Consider the following 20169-nt stretch of genomic DNA (forward strand, 5'->3'; position numbering starts at 1 on the left):
GTCTGAGACTACCAAATTAAGAAGTGTCCGAGACTACCAAAGTGTGAAGTGTCTGAGGCTACCAAAGTGAGAAGTGTCTGAGACTATCAAAGAAGGATTGTATGAGACTACCAAAGTGAGAATCGTCTGAGACTACCAAAGTAGGATTGTCTGAGACTACCAAAGTGATAATTGTCTGAGACTACCAAAGTAGGATTGTCTGAGACTACCAAAGTGATAATTGTCTGAGACTACCACAGTGAGAATTGTTTGAGACTATCAAATTATGAAGTGCCTGAGACTACCAAAGTAAGAATTGTCTGAGACTACCAAAGTTAAAATTGTCTGAGACTACCAAAGTAACAAGAGCTGTCATAGTATGTGACGAATGCCCCCGAATGTGACATTGACCTATGAACAAGGTCAGTACATGAAAAGTTAAAGATCAAACAAATACATATGGCAAGTTATTTTAAATTGCCTCTGAACATAAAAAATACCACCCATACTTGACAACTTACATTCTTATGTCCTTATATTCAGCATTCCATTGTGAATAAACACTTAGTGCAGGGGTGTAGAAATGGGCCGGGAGCCGGTAAAATAACCCGGTTACTTTAGCATCCCCACCCGGCTAATTTCCCCGCATCAACAAAAATAAAATCTGTTATTTTTTGTCATGGCTGTTCTGTTTACATCCGTTTAAAATCTTGATTGTTGGTATTGTTTATTTTGCTTTCCGCGCGTTCCGACTACAATACAGCATTAGCTCGATATGTGACGTCATTAGTCGCATCCCCCTCTGGGATGTTTTTCAAGTATTAGGTTTGGGTTTCCCAGTGTTCCGAATACAATAACATTAGCTCGATACATGACCTTATTAGTCGCATCCCCTCTGCGGATGTTTTGAAATTAATGATTTGCGAAGCAATGGAGGGTGAAATAAATATTTTTTCCCAGACACAATAAAGCGTAGTAAGTATGCAACATGAACGTGTCTGGCCTTCTGTTAGTCCTATTACCATTTACGCAACAGTAAATTTTATATACGCATGTTAAACTTAACCAGGTGTAAACAAAATGAACAAGCTTGCGGTGATGTCACTGCTAAAAATAATCCATTATTTTGATGAATTTTACATGTACGTTGGGTGAAATTTAGTACGCTTTAAATGTCACAAAGTGTCCAGATATTTCTTTTGGTTATTAAAATGGAATAAGTTAGCTGCAGGTGAAATATCTAGAACCACAGAAAATGAAGTTAGATGTTTAATTTTCAGAGGTTAATAGTGATTCAGTGGCTGAAAGTATATAATTGGTAGAGAAGAAATTACAAATATTATTAGGAGGGAATAGCTAGCAAATGTCAAGGCATGTGGTCTGGAATGTTATAATATTATCCTGAATCTGAATTTGACAGTAGTTTGGTTCATTAGTTAGCCCTGACTGGTGGGGGGGCTAGTACTCAGTTTCAGTATCATATTATAGTACATTTATGTTAAGGTTCCCTGTTACAAAATAAACATGCACCAGAAGACTAGAATGTTTGGTTAAAAAGGCTTAAATTCATCCCACAAGGGGCGTTGCCTCTTGACCCTAACAGGGGGAGGACACCCAGACCCCCCGCCTACTTTTAGGATATTCCCTGCTACTTGAATTAATTTCTACACCCCTGTTAGTGTATCTTTCACCTTAGAGGTAGGGACATGGGTCTTCCACGTGACACTTCATCTTGGTATGACGAACACATGTGGCAAGTTATTTTCAAATCTGTCCATACAAGAAAAAGTTACAGCCCGGACATAACAACCAATACTCTGTATCCTTATATGCAGCACTCCATTGTGAATAAACACCTAAGTGTGACCTTGACCTTGGAGGTAGGGACACGGTTCTTGCACGCGACACGTCGTCTTGGAATGTCGACACATGTGGCAAGTTATTTTAAAATCTGTCCATACAAGGGAAAGTTCCAGCCCTGACACGACAACCTATACTCTATGTCCTTTTATGCAGCATTCCATTGTGAATAAACACCTAAGTGTGACCTTGACCTTAGAGGTAGGGACACGGTTCTTGCACGCAACATGTCGTCTTGGTATGTTAAACACATGTGGCAAGTTATTTTAAAATCTGTCCATACAAGGGAAAGTTACAGCCCGGACACGACAACCTATACTCTATGTCCTTATATGCAGCATTCCATTGTGAATAAACACCTAAGTGTGACCTTGACCTAAGAGGTAGGGACACGGGTCTTGCACACGACACGTCGTCTTGGTATGCTGAACACATGTGGCAAGTTATTTTAAAATCTGTCCATACAAGAGAAAGTTACAACCCGGACACGACAACCTATACTCTATGTCCTTATATGCAGCATTCCATTGTGAATAAACACTAAGTGTGACCTTGACCTAAGAGGTAGAGACACGGGTCTTGCACGCGACACGTCGTCTTGGTATGCCGAACACATGTGGCAAGTTATTTTAAAATCTGTCCATACAAGGGAAAATTACAGCCCGGACACAACAACCTATACTCTATGTCCTTATATGCAGCATTCCATTGTGAATAAACACCTAAGTGTGACCTTGACCTTAGAGGTAGGGACACGGTTCTTGCACGCGACACGTCGTCTTGGTATGCCGAACACATGTGGCAAGTTATTTTAAAATCTGTCCATACAAGGGAAAGTTACGGCCCGGACACGAGTTATTGAGCCGGACACACGGACGGACGGAAGGACGGTGCGATTTTAATATGCCCACCTTCGGGGGCATAAAAATTGTCTGAGACAACCAAAGTGAGGAGTGTTTGAGACTACCAAAGTGAGATGTGTCTGAGATTACAAAAGTAAGATGTTTCTGAGGCTGCCAAAATAAGATGTGTCTGAGATTACCAAAGTAAGAAGTATCTGAGATAACCAAAGTAAGATGTGTCTGAGAATGGCAGGGTCGGAAGTCAAATATTTTAATGCAATTATTATACATGTACATGCTTCACTTTCCTTTTGACTGGAACTCGGACCTGCCAAGGGATCTAAGATGAAAGCTCCCCTCATTGAAGCAAATTGGCCTACATAAAGGTCTCTGTCTCAACAGTCAAGATCTTACATTAAGTCATGCCAATTATTCATAAAATTATAAACATTGACTTCACATAATGCTGGTCTATTTCTAATCAATGAGTATTCAGCTTTAAATGTATTGAGAGACTATTGACTTTCCACATTAACTGCTTAATCAAATTCATATCTTGAAATGAATAGACCCCACACCTGGGGCTGTATACGGTACTTAAAGCTTCAAAGTAAAAAAAAAGTAGTGAAAAAAATATTGTTTTTCCAAGTGTTTTGAAACCAAAGCTATGAAAATGAGCACTCAAAGGTCCAAATAATAAAACCATATGAATGAATTTGATGGAAAATAGAGGATATTGAAAATATTTGTTGTTAAAGATTCGAAGTTTAACCAAGTTGAAAATGTTCACAAAGAAGCTTTATCAATACGACCCCTGTTTTTTTCTATTGTTGACAAAAGAACTGGTACTAAACATTGCCTCTTACCAATACAACACTTAAAGTAAAATGATTATTAGTTGTTTAATAAACAAAGACATAATAAACGTTTTCCCACATTTATAAGGCAACGTGATAATTCATCACTTTTTTCGGGATACATTGGAAATACTTGACATTTTATCTCTTATCTGAGTTACAGTTTGTTTCACAGACTCCTCTGCCACTATCACAGTTTTTCGTGTTTTTACAATGTCAGCAGGTCCTTGTTTGTCTTTAAGGATAAAAGCGTTCTTCTTCAACTGTTTATTCAGTTCATCATTTGTTTCTACTTTATCTTTTTGTTCACTAGTTTGTTTACTTGGTTGTTTCGATAAGGGTATATGAACCATCTGGGATTTCTTTTGAGTTTGTCTTGGAACAAACATTGTCGCAGTATTAGAGACCTTTCCAATATTCGCAACACCACTCATCTGCGACTTATTGGAAACCTGACTTGTTTTTGACACCAGACTTATTTGTTTATCACTATTACTCACTCGTTTAATTGAGCTCACTTTTGTATCATCCACGTTTTTGTCACTAAGATCAATTTTTGCTACTGAGTTAACAGTACTTTTGTTAGTTCTGGCATCGAAGCCTTCTGGAAATGTAGCCTGAGCTGATGGCACTTTACCGTGACCTAACTGGTAAGTTTTGTTTGCTGTAAAACACATCTTCCTCTGTTTTGGAGGTGGTGGTAACACAAGTATCTCAGAATTATGTTTGTTTTCTACTTTTCTATGTTCATCAGGTTCACTAACTCTCATTGGCCTCTTAAGAGCCTTATCCTTTAAATTAGTTTCACTATCTGTTTCAAATGGGATACTCACTTGTTCATTTGACACTGTTCTACCAGACTCAATTGATATTCTACCTGGATCATTTGATATTCCACCGGGATTATTTGATTGATTTGATATTCTACCTGATTTATTTGAGATCCTTTCCAGTTCATTGGAACACTCACTTGTATTATGATCTGAAGAAAGTTTGTTTGCTAAAACCTCTTTTTGTTGACCTGATTTGATCTCTATTGAAGTCACAGCTGACTTAGATTTGCTACCATATCTGTTCATTGCCTGTGCCTGTTGAACAGCTTGGTTTGTCTGTTTAGCAGTAGTATGTCTGTCAGAAAAGTTACCATGGACATTGCTGAATCCTGACCCTGTACCATTGTGGGTAGTTCGCCTATTAGGAAAAGGAGCACGAACCTCACTAAATCCTGACACTGTGTCACTGTGGAGATGAAAACTTGAGCTTGGATATTGGAAAGACTGATTATTATACTGAGGCTGGTGGATTGCACATTCTGTTGGTTCTTCCAAAGAAGAAGATGGTACAAAATTGATATGGTCAGCTGCAACATTATCAACAGAATGTTGATCCCCTATGGAATGTTCTTCAAAGTCACCATCAAAGCCATTTTCAAAATCAGTTCTATCATTAGTGTGCTTGGAATGATGATCATTGGGGTGTGACTTAAGCTGCTGTGGAGTTGAACCATTGGTTTGTTCATTTGTTCCTGGGTTCAAGTCATAGGTGCCATCTTTTTCTAAAAACAAAAAAATACTCTTTTACAACAGCATCCATGTGTTACTAGTGAAATCAAAATATCTCTGGATAGGTTGTAGAGAATCATTAATACATCAAATGACTGTATGAAAATGGATGAGCAATGTACTGGATAATGGACTGTATGAAAATGGATGAGCAGTGTACTGGATAATGGACTGTATGAAAATGGATGAGCAGTGTACTGGATAATAGACTGTACGAAAATGGATGAGCAATGTACTGGATAGTAGACTGTACGAAAATGGATGAGCAATATACTGGGTAGTGGACTGTACGAAAATGGATGAGCAATGTACTGGATAGTGGACTGTATGAAAATAAATAAGCAGTGTACTGGATAGTGGACTGTATGAAAATAAATAAGCAGTGTACTGGATAGTGGACTGTATGAAAATGAATAAGCAATGTACTGGATAGTGGACTGTATGAAAATGAATAAGCAATGTACTGGATAGTGGACTGTATGAAAATAAATAAGCAGTGTACTGGATAGTGGACTGTATGAAAATGAATAAGCAATGTACTGGATAGTGGACTGTATGAAAATAAATAAGCAGTGTACTGGATAGTGGACTGTATGAAAATGGATAAGCAATGTACTGGATAGTGGACTGTACGAAAATGGATAAGCAATGTACTGGATAGTGGACTGTACAAAAATGAATAAGCAATGTACTGGATAGTGGACTGTACGAATATGGATGAGCAGTGTACTGGATAGTGGACTGTACGAAAATGGATGAGCAGTGTACTGGATGGTGGACTGCACGAAAATGGATAAGCAATGTACTTGATAGTGGACTGTACGAAAATGGATAAGCAATGTACTGGATAGTGGACTGTACGAAAATGGATGAGCAATGTACTGGATAGTGGACTGTACGAAAATGGATAAGCAATGTACTGGATAGTGGACTGTACGAATATGGATGAGCAGTGTACTGGATAGTGGACAGTACGAAAATGGATGAGCAGTGTACTGGATAGTGGACTGTACGAAAATGAATAAGCAATGTACTGGATAGTGGACTGTACGAAAATGGATAAGCAATGTACTGGATGGTGGACTGTACGAAAATGGATGAGCAGTGTACTGGATGGTGGACTGTACGAAAATGGATCAGCAATGTACTGGATGGTGGATAGTACAAAAATGGACGAAAATGGATAAGCAATGTACTGGATAGTGGACTGCATAAAAATGGATGAGCAGTGTACTGGATAGTGGACTGTACGAAAATGGATAAGCAGTGTACTGGATGGTGGACTGTACGAAAATGGATAATATGGATGAGCAGTGTACTGGATAGTGGACTGTACGAATATGGTTGAGCAGTGTACTGGATAAGGGACTGTAAGAAAATGGATAAGCAATGTACTGGATAGTGGACTGTACGAAAATGGATAAGCAGTGTACTGGATGGTGGACTGTACGAAAATGGATGAGCAGTGTACTGGATGGTGGACTGTACGAAAATGGATAAGCAATGTACTGGATAGTGGACTGTACGAAAATGGATAAGCAATGTACTGGATAGTGGACTGTACGAAAATAGATGAGCAATGTACTGGATAATGGACTGTACGAAAATGGATGAGCAGTGTACTGGATAGTGGACTGTACGAAAATGGATGAGCAGTGTACTGGATAGTGGACTGTACGAAAATGGATGAGCAGTGTACTGGATAGTGGACTGTACGAAAATGGATGAGCAGTGTACTGGATAGTGGACTGTACGAAAATGGATGAGCAGTGTACTGGATGGTGGACTGTACGAAAATGGATGAGCAGTGTACTGGATAGTGGACTGTACGAAAATGGATAAGCAATGTACTGGATGGTGGATTGTACGAAAATGGATAAGCAATGTACTGGATAGTGGACTGTACGAAAATGGATAAGCAGTGTACTGGATGGTGGACTGTACGAAAATGGATAAGCAGTGTACTGGATAGTGGACTGTACGAAAATGGATGAGCAGTGTACTGGATGGTGGATTGTACGAAAATGGATAAGCAATGTACTGGATAGTGGACTGTACGAAAATGGATGAGCAGTGTACTGGATGGTGGACTGTACGAAAATGGATAAGCAGTGTACTGGATAGTGGACTGTACGAAAATGGATAAGCAGTGTACTGGATGGTGGACTGTACGAAAATGGATAAGCAGTGTACTGGATGGTGGACTGTACGAAAATGGATAAGCAGTGTACTGGATAGTGGATTGTACGAAAATAGATGAGCAATGTACTGGATAATGGACTGTACGAAAATGGATGAGCAGTGTAATGGATAGTGGACTGTACAAAAATGGATGAGCAATGTACTGGATAATGGACTGTATGAAAATGGATGAGCAGTGTACTGGATGGTGGACTGTATGAAAATGGATAAGCAATGTACTGGATAGTGGGTGGGAAATGTGATATTAGTTTCTTTTTTTCTCTACTGCTACTGATAATGTTATCCTGACTTGGACCACAATGCATCACCTTTTAACTGAGTTCCAGTTAAGGTATCTAAAGCAATAGCTGACTAAGATTATTTTTTATAGCATGTTAACTTAATAATCAATACATATCATGTCTCAGGCAAAAGATAGCTAGTTTCATTGTACTCACTGTACTGTCGTGTTTTTGCAAGGATAATCCTGTTTCTGTCCCTCAGTTTGTTGCGAGTCTCCTCCACATTTTCGTACTCCGGAGCATAGCAGACATGCAGAACCCCGCCGTAGAATGACCAGTCATCCAGTTTCCGCTTTGCAAATCTTAAGAGATATTAAAAAAATAATTCAGAACTATCAAATATGATGGGAATTAATGAATGTCTCATAAAAACAGCAATAATAAATTGATTCAATTTATGCACTAGTATAAACATTTTGAAACCTCAAAGAATCAATAATTGTTTTAGATAGTCAGAAAAACATCAAAAGACACTAACACTATGGTCTAGAAGTCTTGATTATATGGTTTCATTAATGAAAAAACATGTTCCAGTAAATAGTACAACAGAGTGTGCATGACTGACAGCAATGTTAAAATTGATTTAAAGTTGGCAGTATATCATCAACAGAATTACATATTTCATGTAAGTTTATAAAGATTTTTTAACTGACATAATTAAAAGAAAAACAGTGGAATGTACTGATTCCAAATTTGTATTTAAAGAATAATTGTGAAACAAGCTATATCATTATATTAATCACTCTCATCAGCATGATTATCTGCGTGAGTGTCTTGTTTTTAGGGGCTAACCGGAGTACATGGAGGAAACCCACTTGTCCACTTGGTAACAACAAACCAAATGGACAAGTGCCCAGCCCGGGAACTTAACCTGGGATGCATTGGTGTGAAGGATGTGCACTAACTGCACTGGGAAATATGTTTCCAAAGAAGCTACTAGCAGACTAACTTCAATTTACATATGACTACAAACAAGCTATATAAAAGCTTTACAGGTTACACCCCTTTATGTTAATTCCAAGTACCTGGCAGACTGTATTCTCTTGTATTTGAACAGGTGTGTCTCTGTAAACTGAGCAGCTGGGTATTCATCCAGTACTCGGTGATCATCCAAGTCTCCCTGTGCCTCAAAGAGACGCATCAATTCCCGACTTGTTCCGACAGATGGAACTCCTTGTACCAGCACATAGATGGACTCTTGGTTAACTGTGTACACCTAGAGAAGATAAATACATCTTTTTATATAGACATAAATGATAAGACATACTTCACAATCGTCCTTAAATAAATCAACATCAACCTAGCCTTGACTCAAGTTACTGGTAAGTGAATCCAAATGATTTTAAGACATTTTAATTACAAATATTTAATATCATGGTAATGAAATGCAGACAAATTCATTTCGTTGTGATTATGAACCATACTTCAACAAATGGCATGCATATTGGTGACAAAGATCTGAGTGGGGTTTTAAGTTGATAAAGTCAGTTGACAAAGTTTTGAGTGAGGTTCTGAGCAGATACAGTCAGCCAGTCTTGGAGATTGTAAAGGTCTGCCTGCACCAATATGGCTAAATTATAGCTTGACCTCATCACATCTCACAATTTACTTCAAGATAATTGTTTATTATCATTAAGCACTGAAACAGGGAAATTTACCGTCTGAGGCTCATCTGTTGGTTTGGTTAAAGCCTGTCATTCTAAAAAGCTGTCCACTAGGCTTCTTCTTTCTTAATGTCCAGGCTAAACATCATCAAAGGAAAAAGCCTGGACGGCATTTTAGACTTATAGGTTAAAGCCAAACAAGTAATTTTGAAGGAAACTTTGATGAATGATATCTGGATGGTTACACAGCATTAACATTTTGTAAAGAGCAAAGGGCTTCCTTCGTTAAAATCAATAAAAAAATCCCAGAGAATCCTCACTCCTGTGCTCTCTTCATGATTTGAAATGCCACTTTAGCCAAGCATTAGTCTAAAATAATAGACGTGTTATACAGGATTTTTTCAATCCCTAACATCTAAACATGTTTGTGCAAAAACTGGGTGGGTTTGAAAAATATTGAAATTGTCTTAAGTGAAGTATTTTATGTTTGAAATGGATAATGAAGGTTTATATTCATATTTTACCATGTAAGTACAAAGCTATTTTGCACATAACAAGCATTAAACACATGATCTACCTTTTCAATATAACGAAACTTGACTGACACAGACAACAATAAAGCCAAGCGGAACAACTCGACCCAATCATAATAACTCGGCCACCTCTAACAACCTTTGTGTTAGACCTTGTAAATATAATCGTAACAACTCGGCCATGACCGAAGTGCTCGGATTGTTGTAAAACTGTGAACTGCAGCCTTGCGTTATGTTTTGACAGAATGAAATGAAGAAAATCCCATCAAACTCATAATTAATTGTTGGATATTTATTTTGTGTGTACCGAACTAATATAAAATAACATAATCTAGTAATATTTCTTGGTTTTATGATATTTAATGGACGCAATATGCATTAACCCGGAATCCCTATCAGAACAACTACCCACTTTTAGTACAAAACAATTTGTACTGGAAGGATTTGCCATATAAAATATCGTAAAAAAAATCCGTACAATTATTTGGACTAGCCAAGCACGTTGTTCTGATGAAGGGCTTAATGTTCTAACCTGAGACCACATCACACCCAATTTCCAGATTTTTATTTTTTTATTTACACCTATAGATAAATAATGAAGCATTCATTCTAGGTTTGCAACATAAACACTGTTATCCGAAATGTATCCGCCATTCCAAATTCGGATACTATAATAGTTCAGAAGTTATGGAAATTACACAAACACCATACCTTAACTGCAGTTGCCTTACGACCCTCTCTGTAAGGGGATCTTGTGGCACAAACTGGCTGCTTGATGTGATGCTTAGGTTGGTCCATGTTTAAAACTTAATTGTTTTCTGTCGTTTAGCTAACAAAATGAAAGTTCATGGGCGCGGCCATCTTGGATTTAAAATGAGGCTGGGTCATAGTTATACTTTCACTTTCACTTTGGTCTATATTGTCAAAATGTTTCTTGTTGGTTTAACTGGAGGAATTGCCTCTGGAAAATCGACAGTGTCAAACATGTTCAGTGAACTTGGTGTTCCCATTGTAGACGCTGACTTGATTGCAAGGGAAGGTAAAATATAAGTATATTTTTTCTTGAATTAGTTTTTTTTTTCTTTTACAGTTTCAGTACATGTGTGCCACTTAATTTTGATATACAGTATAATGCACCAGTCAATTGTAACCACGGCCCCCCCAGGTCCTGGGAATAGCGGGAACTTTGAATTTCTGTTCAGCCAAGCCCGGGCAAAACCTCTGCCCTGCGGGGACGAACTGCTGGCGCAAAATGCCCCCGCACCCCAGGGACCCTAGATAAGGCCAATTTCCTGATATATTTGATGTGAAGACAAAACCACCGCATTCACCCCGCACTGTGGGGCCACCTTGAAGGTGAAAACACGGCCCATTTCGCCGGCTATTCCCGGTATACACCCGGACCTGTGGGGCCGTGGTTACAACTGACTGGTGCATAACATATTGTGTTTTAATTCGTATTCTAACAATTTAAGACCTCTCATCCAGAATGTTATCTATTCTATATATTAAGTAAAGTAATAATTATTATAGTTTACATAAAAAGTTTTATTATTTAATATTTACTATATTATTGGTAAAGTGTTCGTGGTATATCAAGTCATTATAGGTTCTTGTTTTCTTCAAATTAGTCGTGGAGCCTGGTACACCAGCCTTAGCAAAGATAATTGCAAAGTTTGGTCGAGAAGTTTTGCAATCTGATGGAACCCTTGATAGAGAAAAACTTGGGGCAATTATTTTTGCTGACTCTACTATGCGAAAGGAGTTGAACCGCATCACCCATCCAGAGATAGGAAAAGCAATGATGTGGAAAGTTGCAAGGCTCTTCATTCAAGGTATTTTCCATTTAAGTTTCATTTGTTCCACATTCAGGTCTGTGAAGTTATAAATATTGTTGCTAAGGCATCAGCAGCCATTTATGTAAAACTGCCAGGTTAAATCTTTGTTTTAGTCAATGTTAGCCAAAATGATTGGTCTTTATTTATGTGAAATCTGTGGACAACTTTATACAGTTAGATGCAGATGGTTTGTTAAAGAAATAATTGTGCACATGATAATGTAAAATCAATTTAAAGGTGAAAGATGTATCAATGTATTGTTACCAAATTACAAAACTGGAAAGCATAAGGGGCAAATTTGGTGCATTTATAACTGTCCGCTGTATGCGGCGGATGTGCATTCATAGTCTCCACTTCTATGCAGTTGCTAGAAAGCTCAGCTGTCCTGTGAGGCATTGAGTAAGTTGGAACTTCAACAATCTTTAAAGCTCTGCTTTCCTGATGGTTGAAGTGTAATGGTTCCCTGTAGGCGGCAGAGGTCTGCAGCGGCGGAGGTGCGTTCATAATAATATTCCGTATAAAACGGAAGTACGTTCATACCGGATGTAAACTTGGTTGGTTATATGCTAATAAGCAAAGCCCGGGCTATGTGAGAATAGAGATGTTAGTGTATATAAAGACCAGTGGACCCCTTCAGGGTTGAGCATGCTTTTCCCTGAAGGGATCTGTTGGTATTTGTTTCATTACGCAAGAAAGCTCAGCTATCTGGTGTTTGTTTGGCTCGCAAGTTACACATTTATAACATAAAACCTTGGTCTACTAGGCCCCTTATGAGAATATCTTCATTGAAAATCTGTTATTGAAGGATACCATGAGAAGTGTTTGTACAAAATGATACCAGCCTCATTTACTCCTAAGTACAATGTACCAATCACTTACACATTGTTGAAAATTCAAAGAAATGTCAATGTGATCTTTTAAACATATTTTTATAACTTTATGCATAACACAATTTGTTTAATTGTTCTTATTTTACTCTGATCTATTTACGCTGATTATTTTACAGGTAACCAGTTTGTCATCCTGGACCTGCCACTGCTGTTTGAGACGAGGAATCTACTTTCATACCTTTCCTACACCATAGTTGTCTCATGGTATGTGAACACTGTTTTTGCACCACTTTCCTATTTTTCCTTCTACATTGAATTTCCTTCCCATTTGAAGAAGAACCAATATATAACATTACAAATGTTTGCTAGTGTATAAGATTACTTTGGAGATTTCTATGATCACAAAACTTGGTAATTTGCCTTTCATCAATGGATAACTCGTTTGGACATAGGGTCAGTAGGTCAAAGATCAAGGTCATCTACATATTTAGTTGGGAAGAATCAAAGAGAAAATTGGAGAATGGGTGGATATAAGATCATGTATAAAATTATGGTGTATGCCATTGACCAAAAGTTTGAGGGTCAGTTGGTCAAAGGTCAAGGTCAACATTCAAAATTAATAATGTCCTTACAAGTTACAAAATAAATGCACAATTAATGATACAGAACAATGGAACTCTTAATATCAATGCTTGACCTAAAATCATTTTGAGGTCATTAGGTCAAAGTTCAAGGTTACCATAGTAAGCTCATGTTTCGAATGAACACTTTGTCCTTATCCATGTGTTTCTTCTCCATTAAAGCCAAGTTTCATGTGTGTACCAATACTCCTGATAAACACGTAGTTGGAAGTGTAATGTTTTAATTATATTTATTTTAGCTCTGCTGGACAGCAGCTGTCCAGACTCCAGGCCAGGGACAACTACCCTGAGAAAGAGGCAAAGCAGAGAATAAATGCTCAAATGCCATTGGACGAAAAATGTCTACTAGCAACTGTTGTCATTGACAACAGTAACAGTATCAAGGAAACCAGAGAACAGGTTTTGAGTGTCTATCAGCAGTTCAAGAGCAGTAGAAAACATTGGAAGTTCAGATTGGCCATTTTGGCTATGATAGGTGTGTTGTCATATTCTGTATTGTACTTTTTGTGGTGATGACTGAAATATGACGAAGTATTTCTTCTTTACACATGCACCAGGGCTGTGATAAAATTAATGCATTACATAGTCCATACATTAACTTGTGTCTATGACCAAATTTACTCAATTTATATATAGTATTCAAATTTCAGGAAAGTCAGAGCTTCATATTCACCGTGTGCACTTGGTTTGTGAATTTGCTATGTAACATATGTCTTACAATACCGTATGGTCCATTTACTTTGTTTGTTTCTTATGAAAATCATTTAAATGATCATTTAAAATTGCCTGAGATCATTGCAGAAAGTAGAATTCTGACATACATACATGCAGTTTACTGTTTGAATGACACACTGTTTTATTGTACTGTTGGAATGACACACACTGTAGTATTGTACTGTTCAAATGACACACACTGTATTATTTTGTACTGTTCGAATGATACTCACTGTATTATTTTGTACTGTTCGAATGATACACACTGTATTATTTTGAACTGTTTGAATGATATACACTGTATTATTTTGAACTGTTCGAATGATATACACTGTATTATTTTGTACAGTTCAAATGATATACACTGTATTATTTTGAACTGTTCCAATGACACACACTGTATTATTTTGAACTGTTCAAATGATACACACTGTATTATTTTAAACTGTTCGAATGATACACACTGTATTATTTTGAACTGTTCCAATGACACACACTGTATTATTTTGTACAGTTCAAATGATACACACTGTATTAATTGAACTGTTCCAATGATACACACACACACACTGATTTTGTACTGTTAAAATGACGCACACTTTTATTGTACTGTTGGAATTATGCGAACAGTTTCGTAAACAGTATTATTGTACTGTTCAAATATGCCCACTACATAATTGTAGTTTGAATGATGCACACTTTTTGTTCTGAAAATATATTTAAGAGAGGAAAAGAACAAATAATGATGTTTTCATATTTTATTATCATATCCAACATACTTAACACAAATACTACAAAACATATCAAATATATATTTCAAATAAAACAATATAATGGATTTTGAGTCATGATTTTGATGATGAAAAAGTGTCCAAATGAAGGCTTCCGTAATTCCAATAATGAAAATATAGAAATGTTTTACACTAAAATTACAGATTACCAAGTAGCAGTCTTAGTTATAAGAAGTTTGGTGGCTTTGTGAATTAATTCACTTGCAAGCTCAACATGATCCTGCATGTGTACTTATATAAGCCAAGCTAATGAAATAAGAAAAATCGCTTACAAATACTATACTTTAATAACACTTGTTTGTCTTAATATGTTTTGTTTCTGTATTATTTGTATATATATACTAACCATTTGTGTTATAATTACTTGTATGGATGAGAAACAATATGTTTAAATCCAAAAAAATCATCTTTCTGTTCTGTTCTTTCTATAATATCATTTAATACTCAACATAATAAATATGAAATTGTTCAAATACAATTTAAAACAAACTAAACACATGTAATATGAAGAAAAATTGTTTCATAGTTATAATTATTTTAAAAGTGTTGTTCATAGATTAAATTGATAGAAATGTTGAATAGCAATGTGTACATGTGAATAAATAGTATAATTAATAACATTGAGCCAATAAATGTATTTTGATATCAACTCGTAACACAACATTATACACATGTTAAACTATATTTATTTTTTTAAATTTGGGTTTTACATTTATCTAAGCATTAAATATCAACGAAGGATAAATGTTTCTCCAAAACATGTTATTTTGGAATGTTAAACTTTTAAAATATGATTTGCAAACTGAAGAGTTTGAAAAATAACTATAGCACTTTTCTCGTTTAAAAACACAGTAAAGGGAGTGAATAAATGTTAGATGAATTTGAATGGGTTACAACCAAAACCAATACAGGATGTAAGACAACCTTGATAATCATAGGCATAATGTGTCACAACGCATGATAAAATATCCATCTAAATGATGGCTATGCTAAGCATGTAGGGCATGGACGGGTATCCGCGGCTCGGGTATGTTTTGTTTAACTTTTCGTAACCAGTACCTGACCAATACAGCAATATCATCTAATACTTGGAGATTTAAGTGAGTTTTTACATCAGTCATGTCGACTGCTGCTGGTTGAAGTGACTGAAATGGCTGTTTTTTCGCCATTTGCTTTAAGATAGATGACGTCCCCCGACCTTCGTGACCGAGCTCACATGAACAGAGATTTCATTTCTTTCTTCATTTGACAAACAATACTTAATTGTTGAAACTGCCTGTTTTCTGTTTCAGATGAAATGGTTACTTAGGGGTGCTTTAAAAAGAGGAAGAAACAGTGTATATACTAATCTATGTCATGATTATTCCATCGAGTGAAATGTATATATCGCTACCCGCATGTAATTGGCAATTTGGTTCCCTAGACTGTCCATGCCCTAGAAGTATGAAATATTCATTAACTTAACTAAGTTATATCTCATACACAATATGATAATTATTTAACACAAATCAGCACTGTGAGCAAAACACATCGTTATCACCAAACTATAAGCAGGATAATGTCAGATTATTTACATTTTTTCTTCTTCAAATATTGCACATATCCATGTTATTTACAAGTTTAAAATATACAATTTATACAGTTATCAAATATACACTCAACTAAAATAAACATGTAATTTGAACATAACATTTTTGTAATGTTAGCATTTTACAAATATTACTACTATATGTTGGCCTACAAATGTTCATAATGCCATATTAATAAGAAGTAATGGTTGAAATTCTGGACCACTCTATGATAAAAACCATGGAATGTCAAGAAAGTTTTCATCATATTTGACATACATGTAAGTACAAATGAAATAGCATTTTGAAGAATAAAGGCCATAGAAAAACTATGTAAGACTTCAACCCCGCCAACAACTGAGCTCTTGTTCGAAAAAAACACTTGAAGTGTCTTCTTTTTGACCAAATATTGGTTTATGAATATCTTTCTTATATTTTTTTTAAATAAAATCAGCTCTTTTGCCACATTCTTTTTTTTTATAACAGTCAGATGAATTTTTTTTTTGCCCTAATACTGCTTTGGAAGGGGGACAGGCTTCATTGGTTGTTCATGGCCAATACTGCTTTGGAAGAGGGACAGGCTTCATTGGTTGTTCGTGGCCAATACTGCTTTGGAAGGGGGACGGGTTTCATTGGTTGTTCATGGCCAGAACGCTTTGGAGTAAGAATGGGGGTCATTTGTTGTCCACGGCCAGAACACTTTGTAGTAGGGATGGGGGTCATTTGTTGTCCACGGCCAGAACATTTTGGAGTAGGGATGGACGCCATTTGTTGTCCATTGCCAGAACACTTTGGAGTATAGATAGGCATCATTGGTTGTTCATGGCCAGAACGCTTTGGAGTAGGAAGGGGAGTCATTGGTTGTTCATGGCCAGAACATTTTGGAGTAGGGATTGGCGTAATTGGTTGTCCAAGGCCAGAACGCTTTGGAGTAGGGATGGGGGTCATTGGTTGTTCATGGCCAGAACGCTTTGTAGTAGGGATGGGGGTCATTGGTTGTCCATGGCCAGAACGCTTTGGAGTAGGGATGGACGCCATTTGTTGTCCATTGCCAGAACACTTTGGAGTATAGATAGGCATCATTGGTTGTTCATGGCCAGAACGCTTTGGAGTAGGGATGGGGGTCATTGGTTGTCCACGGCCAGAACACTTTGGAGAAGGGATGGGGGTCATTGGTTGTCCACGGCTCGAACACTTTGAAGTAGGGATTGGGGGTCATTGGTTGTCCACGGCCAGAACGCTTTGGCATAGGTATGGGCTTCATTGGTTGTTCATAGCCAGAATGCTTCAAAATAGGGATGGGCATCATTGATTGTCCATGGCTAAAACGCTTGAACCATTACTTGTGATTGATAAAATTCACAAGATGCACTCTTGCTGGATTATGTCTTCCTTGGTTCAAGCTTGTGAGAAAGCTGAGTTAGACGTCGCTGGTTGTCTATGACCTTCAGGTCACGGACGTACTCTGCAGTCTCTGATGATTTCAGCGTCACAGGGGCCTCCAAGTCTGGAATATAGCAGTCATAATTTTTAAGACTGAGTAAGATTTGTAAAAACTTTGTACAGGAATTTGTCTTGAAGAGTTATACACTCTTTCCTAGCTTAAAACTGTTTTGACAAGTTATATAAATAAATGATGAGTTTATAGCTGGATTTATAACAGCCTAAAATCAGATTTGATGGTTAACATGATGTCAGCCATACATGAATCTGTGTAAATTAAAACTTGTAACAAATACTTTCACAACTATTATATGATACTATCAATATGCTCTACTCCTATGTTGTAGTAAGAGTAAAACCCAGTTTGCCGCTGAGGCAATGCTTATGCTCTTCTGCTGTTTTTCCAGTAAAAAAGGGGTATAACTCAACAACTATTAAATCCAAAATGATGAGCATTGCTCTTAATGTGCATATTGTATCTTGAAACATGTGTAAAGTGATTCATTTGAATATCTTGAAAGAAAATGAGTTATGGCCAAGATTATTTGTTTTGCACTCTGAAGATGATACCAGCAACTCTTTGGACGCTGAGAACACAAAAGCTTACACAATAGGGCAACTTTTTAAAAATAAACACGAGCTTAAAATAAGAAAGTATTAATACCTAGTTGTGAACTTCGGCAGAACCGAACTGTCTTCAACGTCTGAGCAATCATGTGCTGAAATATTTCAATGTCCATATAAAAATCAACGTTTTATTACTTTGCCAGCCGAAGGCAAGAACTAAGGTTGATTATAACATGAATGAAATGAAGAGTGTCACAGGTTCAGAAAAAGCAGTCGGCAGACTTCCAGGTATTAAACCAGAGACTCCCTGCTTGCAAGTAAGGTGCTCATGTATGTACAGGCTACTATAATATTGACTTAAGATTGGAAGCTCTAAATGGTGCTTCTGACAAAACAACTGTCAATTACCCTTAAATTTTACACTAACATTGAAGGTACCTCACAGTTGCTAATCTTCACAAAAGCTGTGTTACTTGAAAAGTTCCAAGGTATTCTTACCATTTTCTCAAAGTTGACGAGGCCATCAAAGTATGTCTTGTTTCCTTCATGGGTGAATGTCATATCTGGAAACAAAGAAGTCCAATGCAGTTAACTTTTTCTTCAAAACCATATACTGAGTTATTTACATGCTCCTGAATTAATGGGACTCATTCATGTTTTATAGGGTCAGATATTAAAAAAAAACCTGTGTGAAATGTGAACAAAATTGCTTGCTTCAATGATAAAACATCAAGACTTAGTTCAAATTTAATAACTGTTTGAAATTATGGCAGAAAAGCTCTATTTTGCCTGAAAGTTTTAGTAGAGGTAGTTGGAAGTAGGTAGTTGAAAATGAAAAAAACATATCATTTTAATCTTGTGTAAACAAAATTCTGTTCAAATGAGAATCGGTGGGTTGATGATAAAAGTAAGTAAAATTAGAGCTATCAAAGAACAGGATTAATACTCCTGAATGCCGCCTTCATAGGAAATGGCTGTAAAATGCTTCGACATCCCAACTAAAGTTGCCAATGCTGTGGATACAGTGATGGTTCCTATACACCGCACTTCTTCATATTGTGCCTTATTCTGGTATGAGCTTATACTTGAGAGACCTTTCTCTTACTGATAGAAGATAGAAGTAAATAACTCAAACATTACCTTTCATGAGAAGGGGCATGAATGGTATGATTGGCGGCTGCATCTTTGCTACAGACAGACGGTACACACGATGGTTACGTGAAGGGTCCATCAGGGTCTCAAAGTCTGCAAACATCTTCTTAAACTTTCCAGGCAGTTTCTGTGGAGAGAGAAGAGCTCAGAATTATACACAATGGTTTTTGAATAATGCTCAGGACTAAAAACATTTTATCAGAGTTTTCAGCAACAGTTTCATAAAATGCTTGGAAGGGTTTTTATATTTTTTAAGTCCAGTCAAAAAAGCAAAGCAAGTTGGAAAGATAACCCTGACATTTCATTATATTTTGTATTAAATAATTGATACTTTATGGTTTTAATAGTAATCAACACAATTGGTCAACAATTACAACTTAAAATCGCATATTTCTTTCTAGGGTCAAAGGGATATGCCCTTATCAAAGTTTTTTTTTATTATTCAAATGGTTTCGTCCTCGCCATTCAGGTACAAAACACAAATCATTTCTGTTTCCCAACTAACCTCCAATGTACAATAGGCTGAGGGCAATGGCAAATACTTTTACTAAAATCTTATATGTAGAAGGCTTAAATTATTCCAATAATAGATTCTAATCACTTAACATGTACCCACCTCCCAAGTTTGAGAAAGCCGGCTGACGGCGATGTTACTGAGACCCATCACGATGGCAAAGAAACTATTCAGGTTGCGAAACTCCTTACAACTGAAAATAATAATGAATACATGTATATTATCAATTACATACAATAGCACAACTAAGATGGAAATATTTCAATTAACTTTTTCCACTTGAAGATGTAAAACAGTAGTTTAAAGCCGACACAGACTGCATTTATGACTCTCGGTTAACATTTTTCAAAAAGTCTCCAAAACAAAAAAATATAACAAAACAGTAAAGTAC

At 36.7% G+C, this 20169-nt stretch overlaps 4 protein-coding genes across 8 annotated transcripts in view; 1 reads left to right on the plus strand and 3 right to left on the minus strand.

The window, feature by feature from the left end:
* Positions 1 to 3595: 3595 nt before the first annotated feature.
* LOC128228577 (uncharacterized) lies at positions 3596 to 10587 on the minus strand. The gene is made up of 4 exons (XM_052939979.1): positions 10432 to 10587; positions 8609 to 8799; positions 7740 to 7885; positions 3596 to 5093 (listed from the first exon to the last, which is right to left on the minus strand). Exons 1-4 carry the CDS (start codon positions 10516 to 10518, stop codon positions 3643 to 3645), a joined length of 1875 nt encoding a protein of 624 aa, XP_052795939.1. The 5' UTR covers positions 10519 to 10587; the 3' UTR covers positions 3596 to 3642.
* Positions 10588 to 10603: 16 nt separating this feature from the next.
* Positions 10604 to 14470, plus strand: LOC128228586 (dephospho-CoA kinase domain-containing protein-like). The gene is made up of 4 exons (XM_052939989.1): positions 10604 to 10759; positions 11352 to 11555; positions 12565 to 12652; positions 13269 to 14470. The coding sequence occupies exons 1-4, from the start codon at positions 10648 to 10650 to the stop codon at positions 13540 to 13542; spliced, it is 678 nt and encodes a 225-aa protein (XP_052795949.1). The 5' UTR covers positions 10604 to 10647; the 3' UTR covers positions 13543 to 14470.
* A 16-nt stretch (positions 14471 to 14486) lies between these two features.
* The window catches only part of LOC128228555 (rap guanine nucleotide exchange factor 4-like), an 89977-nt gene continuing 84294 nt past the window's right edge, over positions 14487 to 20169 (minus strand). For all 5 annotated transcript variants that reach the window (XM_052939965.1, XM_052939955.1, XM_052939931.1 and 2 more), the window contains 5 exons: positions 19881 to 19971; positions 19253 to 19391; positions 18611 to 18675; positions 18210 to 18264; positions 14487 to 17609 (listed from right to left, as the gene is read on the minus strand). In XM_052939965.1, coding sequence (XP_052795925.1) covers positions 17485 to 17609; positions 18210 to 18264; positions 18611 to 18675; positions 19253 to 19391; positions 19881 to 19971 — 475 coding nt within the window. In that variant the 3' untranslated portion in view covers positions 14487 to 17484. The remainder of the gene's footprint in view (positions 17610 to 18209; positions 18265 to 18610; positions 18676 to 19252; positions 19392 to 19880; positions 19972 to 20169) is intronic.
* LOC128236266 (uncharacterized) lies at positions 16640 to 17275 on the minus strand. The gene has a single exon (XM_052951152.1). The coding sequence runs from the start codon at positions 17273 to 17275 to the stop codon at positions 16640 to 16642; it is 636 nt and encodes a 211-aa protein (XP_052807112.1).

This window comes from Mya arenaria, chromosome 1 (genome assembly GCF_026914265.1).
Source record: "Mya arenaria isolate MELC-2E11 chromosome 1, ASM2691426v1".
Taxonomy (NCBI): Eukaryota; Metazoa; Mollusca; class Bivalvia; order Myida; family Myidae; genus Mya; species Mya arenaria.